Source organism: Pelobates fuscus, chromosome 2 (genome assembly GCF_036172605.1).
Source record: "Pelobates fuscus isolate aPelFus1 chromosome 2, aPelFus1.pri, whole genome shotgun sequence".
In the NCBI taxonomy this organism is placed as follows: domain Eukaryota; kingdom Metazoa; phylum Chordata; class Amphibia; order Anura; family Pelobatidae; genus Pelobates; species Pelobates fuscus.
Window position 1 is genome coordinate 386,490,288 of NC_086318.1, and position 12,935 is coordinate 386,503,222.

Sequence of the window (12,935 nt, forward strand, 5' to 3'; positions counted from 1 at the left end):
GGCTCATCGCTACACTCCACTACGGTACGACCATGGCCCACGAGCAGGCTCGTACGCCTGATAACGGATTTGCCGAAACAACACTCTGCTAAGCCCCAAAGTGGCATCGGCTGATCCGAAACCTACCAGCTGGCGTTATTCTCCCTCTAACTAACACGCCTGATTAACATTGCCTGACACCTCCACGGTCTATATCAATTTTTTTGTTTTTGTTTATGGTTTTCGCTTTTAGTTTAAAATTTGCCTCAGCTCAATGCCGTTAGATAGGCACACTCTGCTTATATAACTTGAAACGTTACAAGTATCTTGGTGTCTCTTAGGTGTTCTAATCTCTGTGTCTGTCATACTATAGGTTTCCTAGCTTACCCAGGCATTCTGACCAGACACACATAGTAATGCTTGACTACCACTCTATTAAGTCCATACTTTAATGATTTTGTGCATGCTCTTTCAAATGACTTGCAGTGTTCTGTCATTTACCTTAAAATGTCATATCTTAAAACGGTTGCTAATGCTGTTGGGGCATGGCAGATATGTTGTTTATCTTTATGCACGACGACAAAAAAAAAAAAAAAAGAATGATGTCCTATACCACTAGCCAGGCTTTAAAAGTTAATAGTCACTGCAAGCTTGGAGGATCCATGGCACACTCACCAGGGATACATTTCTAATTGACTATGGCGAGTGGACATTTTGAGCTCTGGAGTATACAATAAAGTTAAATACTGCAGGTAGCTCTCCAGCTAATGTTCTTCTGTTTGGAAAATACAACAAAAGATGTAATTACATCACCAACAATGCTTTATCCAAAATGTTGTCCCACCCACTCTAGATCAGAGGTAACCAAAAGGTAGATCCCCAGATGATGTAGAACTACAACTTCCATGATGCTTTGTATGCCTTTAGAATAAAGCATTATGGAAGCTGTAGTTTTAAAACCTCAGGAGATCTGCTTTTTGGGTACCCCTGCTCTGGATAGTTACATCCTGGTCACTCTTTGCTTAGGCCCGCTGCCCTATGGTTACAATGACTCACTGACATATTTGATGGATTAATTGATGCTATACTCTGACAATGTAAAAAATGTCATGGAACGGCTGGCGCTAAATTCTCAGTTGGTTTGTCATTTAAAATACAGAATACAAAAACCGTTAAACTAAAAAAATAAATAAATCTTTAAGCTGTAGCTGGATAACTGCAGCGTTCAGTGTTGGCTTTGCTGGCAAATGATTGTGCTCATATAATGAACTGTAGCTCACAGTCAGTTTTCTCATTAAAGTAAAACTGCAACTAGGTTTCTCCCGCTGTTGGCGTCTGGCGCAGATCTATTCCATTCGCTCACTATTTATACAACAATGAAGGCAATCAATGCTCTCTCTTTTTTTTTTTCCTTTAATCTTTTAAATATGTTTAAGGATTAAAGGGCCATGGCATGAACACTCAGTATATTGGTATTTGGTGCTTTCCTGGGTTGTTAAAGGACCACTCTAGGCACCCAGACCACTTCAGCTTAATGAAGTGGTCTGGGTGCCAGGTCCTTCTAGGGTTAACCCATTTTTTCATAAACATAGTTTCAGAGAAACTGCTATGTTTGTGAATGGGTTAAGCCTTCCCCTATTTCCTCTAGTGGCTGTCTCATTGACAGCCGCTAGAGGCGCTTGCGTGATTCTCACTGTGATTTTCACAGTGAGAGCACGCAAGCGTCCATAGGAAAGCATTATGAATGCTTTCCTATGTGACCGGCTGAATGCGCGCGCAGCCCGTGCCGCGCGTGCGCATTCAGCCGACGGGGAGGAGAAGAGGAGGATCGGAGGAGCAGAGCTCTCCGCCCACCGCTGGAAAAAGGTAAGTTTTAAACACTTTCCCCTTTCCAGAGCCGGGCGGGAGGGGGTCCCTGAGGGTGGGGGCACCCTCAGGGCACTCTAGTGCCAGGAAAACGAGTGTTTTCCTGGCACTAGAGTGGTCCTTTAAAGTTTCTCATAATCTATAGCATGAATGCAATCTGAAATAAATTCTCCCAATCAAACTCAACGGTTACATTAATGAAGGCTGCAGTAATCCTTCCTTAAACGTTCTTATTACATGCACGCTCTGTTTAGACTAGTTTATGCATCAGCCCCTAACAGTGTGAAACATTCCACCTGATGCCCATATAGTTTTGTATTAATATTTGTGTAGATTAAGAAGTCATTTACACGTATGTGACTGTCAGCACCTACAACTAAATATTTGTACATCTTTCTGGCCAGGATAGTATTTTTATCTATATATTTGTTATTTTTGTATATACATACACAAAAGATAAGTAGTACGTTCAATACTTTCAGCAAAGGTGTGGACAGAAAAATGCACTGTGAACGTTATCCAATTTGAAACAGTAAGTACATCTTCCATGGCCGCCTGTCTAGTGATATCAAACTGAGACTTAACTTTCATCTCAGAAATCCAGATCCAGATAAACCGCTCATTTGTCCTCTTATATGTAAAATTTTGTTACATTACGACATTGGCCTGGACAACAAGCATGACAGTTGCTCAGTGTGTATCACATTTTGTTAGGAAGGCTTACACATGACAAACTATATATATACTCTTCTTATGGAGGAAGGATCAAACATCGGCATCTGCTTCTTTAAAAGAACACTCAGAGTACCATAGCCACTACAGAACGATCTGTGGTTACAGTGCCAGAAGTGTTCCTTTAATGATGCACTGAATATTACGTACAGTGATCTCTCTGTGAACAGTAGATCACATACATCAGCACTAGTGATATATAAAAAAAAACTAGTGACATTTTCCTGAAACACAAACACCTCTCCAACATGCAGCTGGAATGTCTCTGAAACATCACTTGAAATCATGCAAGGTCACAATAAATAGGCATATTAAACACACAATAGGAAGTGAGCAGTGGTTGATAAGAGCTGAAAGTGGAGATCAGTGACAAATCTGCAAAATCAGGGAAAAAAGTGGAAATCTGAGACTGCATTATTATTATTATGATGATGATATTTGTATAGTGCCATCAAATTACACAGCGCTTTACAATGGGTGGACGAACAGACATAATAAAATAAACAGCAAATACAAAATGAGTATTCATAGCAAATATGAAGGCATGTATATTATTAGATGAAAGCACATAATGTAATGTCTTAGACCCACTAATCAGACAAAGCAAAGAAGTTATGTTTTAAAAGAAATTCCTTTGGAAGTGTTGGCATTGCAAACTATGGCCCCCCTCCCCCCTCCCCAAATGGTGCTGAATTATAACCCCCCCATGATTATAAGCCATATATTGCACTCAATTCTGGGAGGTATAGGCAATCAACATCTGGGGGCAGCGATTACTTTTACAAATTTTCTACAGAATTGCTGTTTAATCCACAGAATTATTAATTTAAGAGAATGACAATGATTTCAAGGAAGTATAATACAGCCAGATAGCTCTCACATGTGGGACACTCGCAGCATTATTCACTACAATGAGAACTGACAGGAATTCAAAGCCAAAATAGCTGATCTTGAAAAATTCTCCATGTCAGATTTGCATTCAGTTCGGCTACTTTGGTCTACAATTTGAAATTCACAAAAGTTACTGACAATTCTCACATTAATCAACAACCTTGTCTGTGTTCACCGCAGTGAAGTGCTTTGCAAGGACACATGCAAATGAACATATGCAGGTGCAACAAAACATACAAATGAAATTTGTCATGATTTAGTTATTTGAGCCAGACTTGAGAGTGTTTTCAGATAAGCTATTTAGGAAATGTTGCAAAAAATGGCCGAAGAAATTAATTTATCGCACATGTGGGACTTACCATTCCTGCAACAGGACCCAGAGACTGTTTGGTTGTAAGGAAAGCATTCCCCATGGATGATACAATCATAGAAACAGACATTGTAGTTTGTGAATCTACATTCTCAGTTCCTGTCTCCTCTTCAATTTTGGGGTCTGAAAAAAAAAAATAGCCACATGTACATTGAATACAAATGGTAATATTTTAATATATGATTTATCATTGCTTGTTCCTGTCAATCTTCTATGTAAATATATTATTAAATGCATATGCGTGCAAGTAAATGTAGAAGAAAATTGTAAAAATGTATTAGGCTACAATTTAAGGACAATTCTGCTTGAACGCAGGTGAATTGTGTATCAGCTACCAATGATGGTCGAAGATCTATAAAACATGTATTGTCCATGTTGATGTATGGTATGTAACTGGCATAAAAACAAGGCCCCTGTTAAATCGAGAAATGTAGTGATGATTCTACATCATGCTAGTTCAATATCCAAAATCACATGTGACTTGAGCACTAAAGCAGGTTGAAATATTTTGGATAAACTTTTGAGGTTCACTTGATGCCTAACCTAAGTAGATTGAAAGTTTCAAAGCAAGACCCTTTGTAAATGAGGCATTGGTTTATCCCTGTCAGATTAACTTTGTAATTGGGTTTGAATTACCTGACAAGCCCCGTCTACAATATTGGATTATTGGTGCTATATAAATGTTAAATATTGATAATATCTGATGGACAAAAACTCATATTGTACCTGCAACATGTCCTTCTTCATTCACATCAGTTGTACCAGAAACAGACAAATCCATGTTTTGGGTGAAGCTCTTTGTGGGAGAGATATGCTCAGTTTCTACCCCCTTTACTGTGAAAGGTGGTTCAGATATATCCCTTAAGCCTGGCACTTTAACTGTGCCAGTTTCTTCTCCTATTACATCTTTTAAGTGTGGCTCCTCCAAGTCAGAGTGTCCTTTATGTATGTCATCTTGAGGCACAACACCTATACCAATATCTTCTTTATCTCTGTCAACGTGAGGTACGTTCACCTTTGTGTCCTCTTCTTTCTCTGTGTCCACCCGTGGTACATTCACATTTTCGTTCTCTTCTTCATCTTTCTCCACTCGTGGTACAGTCACTGTGCCAGTCTCTTCTTCCTCTGTGTCAACTCGTGGTACATTCACTGTGCCAGTCTCTTCTTCCTCTGTGTCCAGTTGTGGTACATAAACTGTGCCAGTCTCTTCTTCCTCTGTGTCAACTTGTTGTACATTCATTGTGCCAGTCCCTTCTTCCTCTGTGCCCACTTGTGGTACATTCACTGTGCTGGTCTCTTTTTTCCCTGTGTCCACTTGCTCTTCATTCACTGTGCCAGTCTCTTCTCCCCTTGTGTCCACATGCTGTGCATTCACCTTGATAGTCTCACTTTCCCCTCGGTCCACTTGAGATAAATTAATCATGTCAGCCTCTTCTTCCTTTGTGCCCCGATCAGGCTCATCTACCACTGAATGGGTGTCATTAGATTCGGAATCAACAAGCTTAATATCAGGATTATCTTTTAAATGCTTATCTGTAAGAGGTTGAAAAAAATAATGGATAGAAAATTAGGTGGGTATTAACTTAGTTTAATAACCAAAATGAAAAGGACACTATCAATGGCATAGATGTTGATATACAAAGCAAAACTCATCTAGCTGTCCATCCAGTGCATAAGTAGTAAGGCTAAAAGACTAGTTTTACAGGCATTTTATAGAATTCACAAATATATCTTAAAACATTTCACACCTTGGTAAATAAAATGTTATGTTTGCAGTTCAAGCTGTAGCATAACAATGCAATTAAGGGCACTGTACATGAATATTTTTAGGATGCATCTTTGCTGTAGTAAATGCATTCTCATACAATAATGGTCCATTAACCAATGGTAGGTCAAATCTTTGTGTAGAGCTTCACAATGCAGTGCATTGCCTTTTGATGGTGTTTGCATTGCTTTCTAAGGCCACCTCTGGTGATTGTCACTCAGACATCCAATAGAGCTTCCTGTAATGGGTCTTGCAACCTTTGGAGGACCATCATTTCAGCATCTTCATGCTCAGCATTAAGGCACCAAATGCTCTCAATATAGTTGCACTGAGTTAGTGCATGTTTAAAAAGTGATGCTGACAATTTTAGCGCAGCGTTTTTGCGCATGTGCACTAACTCCCCCAATGCTTGGAAGCATTGAATTTGATTGAGATCATCAGCAGGGGCCACTACAAGACTAGTGCTCCAAGGGACTAAATGTAAGTAATAAATTTAGTTAACAAGGGGAGCCCTGAATCTAAATAATATAACAGCTTTGCTTCCATTTCGGACTATTTTTGCCTTAAATGTTAAATAAATTTTGACTTCTCACTTTAGTGAACAACCCTGTAACAGTAGGAATACATATTTGTATTACTAACAGTGTTCTTTTAACCAAATTAAAGTCATATTTCCCCCTGAAAAAGGAAGGTAAGACAATGCTTTATATTATAATATAGAAGTAAAAAAGTAAAAATAAAATATAAACGTTATATAAATATAAAAGTAAAGTAAGGCTTATTTTTAAATTGTTATACTAGATTTTTTACTCCATCAAGTGATCGGGGTTGGATCCACCAGCCAAGGCTTTAGACATGCTCTAGTTGGTCACAGCCATTTTCTCCACTATATTAGCATATCATTTTTATGATTTTGGTAGAGAATTATGGGTTTGGACAAGTGGATTAATGACTGTGAAGAGCTGTTGCCCAGGATAATAAATGTTAGGCTGTGGCTTTTGAGGTGGGAGGGTTTAAGAGGAGATGGTTTATAGAGGTTTATAGACTGCAGAGGAAATGTATGCCTGCAAAAGGGAAGTACTTGGGTACAATTCAAGTTGGAATTGATGGGAGAATATATGAGGAATGTTAAGAGTTAGGGAATTTTGATTGTGGAGAGAGGAGTGTATGGCGCTTGGAAGAGTAAAATAGACTATACAATGTGAGGAATATGGAGATGGATATGGAAATAGGATGGAGAGAATGTGTCTTGTGAGTATAAATGTGAAAGACCAGTAAGGTTTTCACGTGAGGAAAAGGTTTTTGAAGGGGCGATATTACTTATGGCCAAAATGAGAACATGGCTAAACAAAATCAGGCAAACAGTTTCACACAACTGCCTTGTAAGATTATGAACTAACCATATTGCACATACCTTTTTCCGCAATATTTACACTTGGTTCTGGATCATCCACCACTCCGTGTGCAAGAACAGAGCTTTCACTCAATGTTGAATATTTTTGCCTCAGTCTATATGCGATTTCCTGGATATCTTCCAACAGCATAGCTTCTTCATCAAACATGTCCTTTTCCACTGCAACCATTTCTTCAGCATCTACCTCCCTCTGGTCTAATACTTGCTCAACAAAGTCAAGAATATTATTTTCAGAGGCTTCCAAAATCTGATCCAAAGCCTTGTCGATGTAATCTTGACGCATATTATCCTGACGAGCACGTTTCAGCTCATCCTCCATGTCATGGAACATGGCTTCTACTCTGAAGACATTCTCAGAGTTAAGGTATTTTCTAAATTGTTCTACGTGATCTTCATCCAAGTATTCCCTGATAATGGAAAGTTCCTTTATACTTTCATAGTAGGATGTTTCTTCTTGGATATAATTTCCTGTAGTCAATGAATCATCAGGTATTTTTTCATCATCTGTTTCACTTTGTTCTGGATTATCAATATGATGTTCTGAAAGTTTATCTTGACTACTTTCTTCTGGTACTCTAATATTCTTAATATTTTCTTGTGTTGGACTCACTGTTTTATGCATAAGCTCTTCTGTATTTTTATTGGCATTTTCAGTTGGTGATTTTTGGAATGAGACTCCTTCATTTTCAAGCTTTGTTTCTTTATCCATTTCTTCTTCTACTGGTTTAGGTTCCTGGGCAGAAATGGTAGATTCTTCTGTCCTTCTGATGTTGTCTGTACCTAGAACATCATGGCCACTATTTTCCATCAACTTTTGTGATAGTGTAGCATTCTTGGCATTTTCATCTTCTAGCAACTCTTGCTCTGCATCTAGACCTTCTGTATCTTCATCATCCACATCAATTGGTCCAGATTCCAGGTTTGATGATTCTTTATCCTTGTTACCATGCTCAGTTAGCTTTTCACTACTTTCGGGAACAATTATTTGTTGTCCAACATTGTCAAGATTATCTAAATTAGGTGAATATTCTACATCTTTAGGTTTCACATTTTGGTCACTATTTTCTATTTTGTTTTGCTCAGTCTGAGTAGTACTGCTTTTCTCAATTTCCATAGATTTTGTTGTTGAATCTGCATCATTTTGACCAAATATTTTATCCATGGAGCCTCCTGCATTTTCTGATTTTGCCATGTTCACATCTCTAGGCGTTTCACCTGCAGGTGTTACAATCATAGGTTTGCCTTTTTCTGATACTACCACCTCCAATGGTTCTATTTTATTATTCTCATTTTCTACAGGAAGCTCTTTTAACTCTGACACCTCTGAAACAATTACTAGCTGATCTGAGGGAACGTTTACAGATTCTAAAACTACTTTATCAAACGGTTCTATATCTTTCTTCACTGGTTCTGTGTCTTTATCTTCTTTCTCTACAAGTAGTTCACTTAAGTCCAACTTATCTGATCCTGCTGTTACTTCCTCTGTAGTAAGAGTAGTTACAGATTTGTCATCATCTAGTATTGCTGTGTCTGCAAAATTATGTTTCATATTAATTTCCCCAGCGTCTACACCTTCTCTTGTGTCAGTGTCAACAGACTGCAGTTGTGAGTCCTGCAGGATTGCTGGTATTTCAACTGCAGATATATTTTGAGCCTTTAAAGATACCTGGTCATCATCTGTAAGTTTTGTTCCTGAAAGTGTTTCTTCCTCCACATCATGTTCTTTGGTTTCTATGTCAGTTTCCAAATCACTTCCAGACTGATGTGTTTTTGATTCTTGGTTCTCGCCAATACTAGATTTGGAATTCTTTTCAGCAATATTGTTTACGGATGTTTCATCCTTAATACCAGTTTCTTCTGATATACCTATGGGTTGCATGGATGACTCTTGCTTTTCTGCATGTATCTCAGGGTCACTACCGATCTTGATAGTCGGCAATGTTGAGTCATTTGTAGGTACATTAATCTCTTGATCTGCTGGAGCATTTGTTGTGACATCTGACTTTGTATTTATTTGCATAGATTCACCATTATTAAACTCTGATATGGTTTCTTGTACATCTTTTAAGTCAGGCACAACGGAATCTTTAAAATCAGTGAGAGGCTCACCATTTATATATTCTTTAACTCCATCTTTATCCATGTCAATTAGATAAATGTTGTCATCATCTGTTAAACTGGGGTCTTCTTCTAAATTATCATCTTCTTCGGCCTCCTCTTCTGAATCGGTTCCATCAAGATCTGTGACTTCTTTTGTATGTTCGCCACCACTGACAATGGCAAAGAAAGTGTCACCCCAGCTAGTGAGTATATTCTTTTCTGTTTCAAGTGTTGTAGCATGTCCCATGTCCACACGTGCATTTACCTCTTCGTTCGGGGTTACTTGCTTTCCCTCTGATTGAGGTGGAGGAATCGATTCATTTTCAAACAAGACCCCTGGCTTAGCACCTGTTTCTTCATTGGGCAACGATGGAGGTTGATCCAAATCTTCAGTTAATTTTCTTTCCTCTTGTGAATCACTCTGGTCCTCAAAGTCTTCATCGGTGTATTTATCCTCTTGGGTTACATGTCTGGTTTCCTCATCATCAGACACAATAGCATCATCTAATGAGCCGATATTCGTCTTAAGTTCTTGAAGCCTAGCTTTATCTACAAGAGTATAGGCGTCTAGCTGTTCGTTTTGTTCAGTAGGTGCAGTAGATTCTCCCTGAGTAATGCTGCCATTATTAGCATGTTCACCATCTGGCACTTGTGGTTTTTCAAAAATAACATCTTCTGAGATTTGTAGTGCAACATTTTCTTCCTGAGAATTTTCAGACTGACTATTTACAACTGGTGTATCAATCTTTACAGAAATGTCCTCCACAGTTTCATCTGTCCCAGAGGGAGGTAGTGTGCTTTTTTCAGCATTATCTGTTGGTGGTAGTGTGCTTTCTTCAGGTTTATCTGATAGAGGAACTATATTATTCTCCTTTGCTAATGAGTCACTTTCATCAGTCCTCTCCTCTACCTCACGTTTGTTCTCCTGATTTTCTCTTGCTTCCTCCTTTGGTTTAACAATTGCTCTCTCTTTTTCCTCCAACTGTTTTGCTAATGTAGGCTGGTGCCCCAGCTGTGCTGTATTTTCTAAATCTTCTTCTTCCCCCAGTGTGCTTTCTTTTGGTTTATTTAAAAGTTCATCAACATTATAATTATCAAAATTATCTGTCCCTCCATCGAAGCATACAAAATCTGTATCCTGAAACAAAGGTAAAATGTTGTTAGATTACTCTTTTTCTTTTTGCTACTTACCATCTCTATGTAATAACATGTAATAAATGTGCTACCACAATAACAGGAGTCTTCATACTAAATCACCCTCTTAAAAGGTTTCTCCAATCAAAAAACAGAGTTTTCAAAAAAAAAAACAAAAAAACATTGGTTTTGATTAGAGCAACCCTCTCTAAAGGTGGCCTGCTCCAACCCCAAACAACTAAAAGATTTTTTTTGTTAAAAATCCAAGGCCAAGTTTTCCCTGCGACACTATCCTCCTCAGCTTACATCACTCCCCCTTGCCGGAGGGGGAAAGAAGTCAGGTAGGGAGGTAATACTGAAAGGAGGACAGGGGCAGTTTGGGGGCTGGACATGCTGCCATTGGCTGTCTAGCATCACCCTGGCTGGCATCATACACCAATTTTGCACAGAATTGACATTAGCTAGGCCGGAACTTTGTTCTGGGTTGGCTACTTACACTGCTAGAGGTGGAATTAAACATCTGGCAGCTAGTGGGTTAGTCTCTGAATGTGTTGCACATACAGACTCCAGGCAACACGAACACTTCATATCAATGAAGAGGTCACGGGGCTTGGAGTAACCCTTTAATTGTGCTGGTCAAGTGGCTAGAGAGCAAGAGGAGAGGAGCAGATTAACAAGTTAAGGAGATGGAGATGAAAATACAGGGTGAGAGGCAGATCAGAAGCTTACTTAAATGGACATTCCACTGCCCAAATACAAAATAAATAAACTTCACTGATACAAAACATTTGAATAAGGTAGATACACCCAAATAAAAATATGCAGGTATTTAATTATGCATTTTTTTTAAAATTGGGGGTATATCTAAAATCAGCTTGCAAAACCTGCATTTATCTTGGCTGTAGCCTGTGCAAGCCCTCGACTTCTAACCATGCCCATGCCCAATCACAGACTTTCCAATGAGGTTCAATGAGAAGTATTTGCATGGAAGGTGCTTTGGGAAATTGTTGCCTCTGTTCCACTGAACTAAACAAACCAGGAAGTAACAGAACCTGTTTTCTGCTTAAACGTCAGGGGGTTTAACAGGTATATTCATAAAAGTGTACATTTCTATTGAAATCTGAATTTTTTTGCAAAAAATAAAGAGGACACTCAAAAACAAGCATTTCAGCAAGCTAAAGGAACTCAGCGGTCCAGAGTGTTCCTTCAAGGATGCTTAAAAAAAACGTACTTGGGAAGTACCTTGGTTAAAATACAGTCTAATTGTATGCATCTTAATAGACATCAATAAATCATATCACGGACAGACCTTGTTCCATCAAGATTGTGTTGAGAAGATATCAAAGACATATTTGCTGCTTAATATCATAATACCACAATATAACACCACTTAACTTACATCTGTTGGCATCTCAATGTCTTTATCAGTGTAAACTTGTTGTATGTTGATGAGATCTTTAGGGAAATATCCAAACTGAGATCCTACCTGCAAGAAAAGACAAAGAAACCACGTTGTTTAATTTTTTTTATTCTTACTTTAACTTGACTATGGCTGAATATACAGCCACATAATGTGTAAGGCAATGGAACATAACAAAACTCATCAACTCTATCAAACAATTACGCAAATCGTCAAACACATTCAGCTTTAGAAACTAGCACAAACTGGCATCAGATTGGGTTGATATAATAAAAAAGTAATTAGTGAACTCATTATTTAGACGCATTTTTCAGAGCTCAAAACTTCAAACTGACAGCTAATTTTTGGTGGCAATTTAGTTCAAGAGAACACTGTAAGCATTAATACTACTACGGCAAGCTGTAGTGGCTATGGTGTCAGGAATGCTCTACCCACTCAATGTAAGTAGTAAAACTGTTTGTTAATGGATAGGTGGGAAGACAGCCAGCATTTTCTTGTTGCTGAAGAACAAGAACCCCTACTCCAATACCGAGCGCTGACTCATGCTGTAAAGGTGCATTATGTATATCCTGACATCCTACAATAATTACTGTGAGCCACAGGAGGATGTGAAGATCTCAAAAACAAAAAAACAAAAGAGAGAGAATTCGGAAGATGTGGATCATAGAAGTATTGTTACTCCTACTTCCTCCACAACTCACACCATATGTCAGAATGAGACAGAGACATAGCATTTTGGAACAACTTTGTACATTGTCGAAAAGATTAAAGGACCACTTCAGCTTAATGAAGTGGTCTGGGTGCCAGGTCCCTTTAGGGTTAACCCTGCCTGCTGTAAACATAGCAGTTTCAGAGAAACTGCTATGTTTACATTTGGGTTAATCCAGCCTCTAGTGGAAGTCTCATTGACAGCCGCTAGAGGCGCTTCCCACTGTGATTTTCACAGTGAGAAGACGCCAGCGTCCATTGAGAATGCTTTCCTATGGACTGACTGAATGCGCGCGCGGCTCTTGCTGCGCATGCGCATTCAGGCGATGACGACCTAAGGAGGAGGAGAGTCCCCAGCACCAAGGCCTTCCTCCCCCTTCAGCCCCGCGGGAGGGGGGCCATGAGGGTGGGGGCACCCTCAGGTCACTATAGTGCCAGGAAAAAAAGATTTGTTTTCCTGGCACTATAGTGGTCCTTTAACTTCCTCTTTAGCATATCTGTGCAGACCAGAAGGACTGTTCGTGCACCAATAGAGCCAGATAAATGTCAAACAGTT

The 12,935-nt window shown here is 39.0% G+C and overlaps 1 protein-coding gene across 4 annotated transcripts in view; it reads right to left on the reverse strand.

Moving 5' to 3' along the window:
• The window catches only part of MIA3 (MIA SH3 domain ER export factor 3), a 63,053-nt gene that overhangs the window by 37,800 nt on the left and 12,318 nt on the right, over nt 1-12,935 (reverse strand). For all 4 annotated transcript variants that reach the window (XM_063443800.1, XM_063443799.1, XM_063443802.1 and 1 more), the window contains exons 3-6: nt 11,651-11,737; nt 7,018-10,255; nt 4,565-5,371; nt 3,828-3,961 (exon numbers count right to left, since the gene is read on the reverse strand). In XM_063443800.1, the coding sequence (XP_063299870.1) occupies nt 3,828-3,961; nt 4,565-5,371; nt 7,018-10,255; nt 11,651-11,737 (4,266 nt within the window). The remainder of the gene's footprint in view (nt 1-3,827; nt 3,962-4,564; nt 5,372-7,017; nt 10,256-11,650; nt 11,738-12,935) is intronic.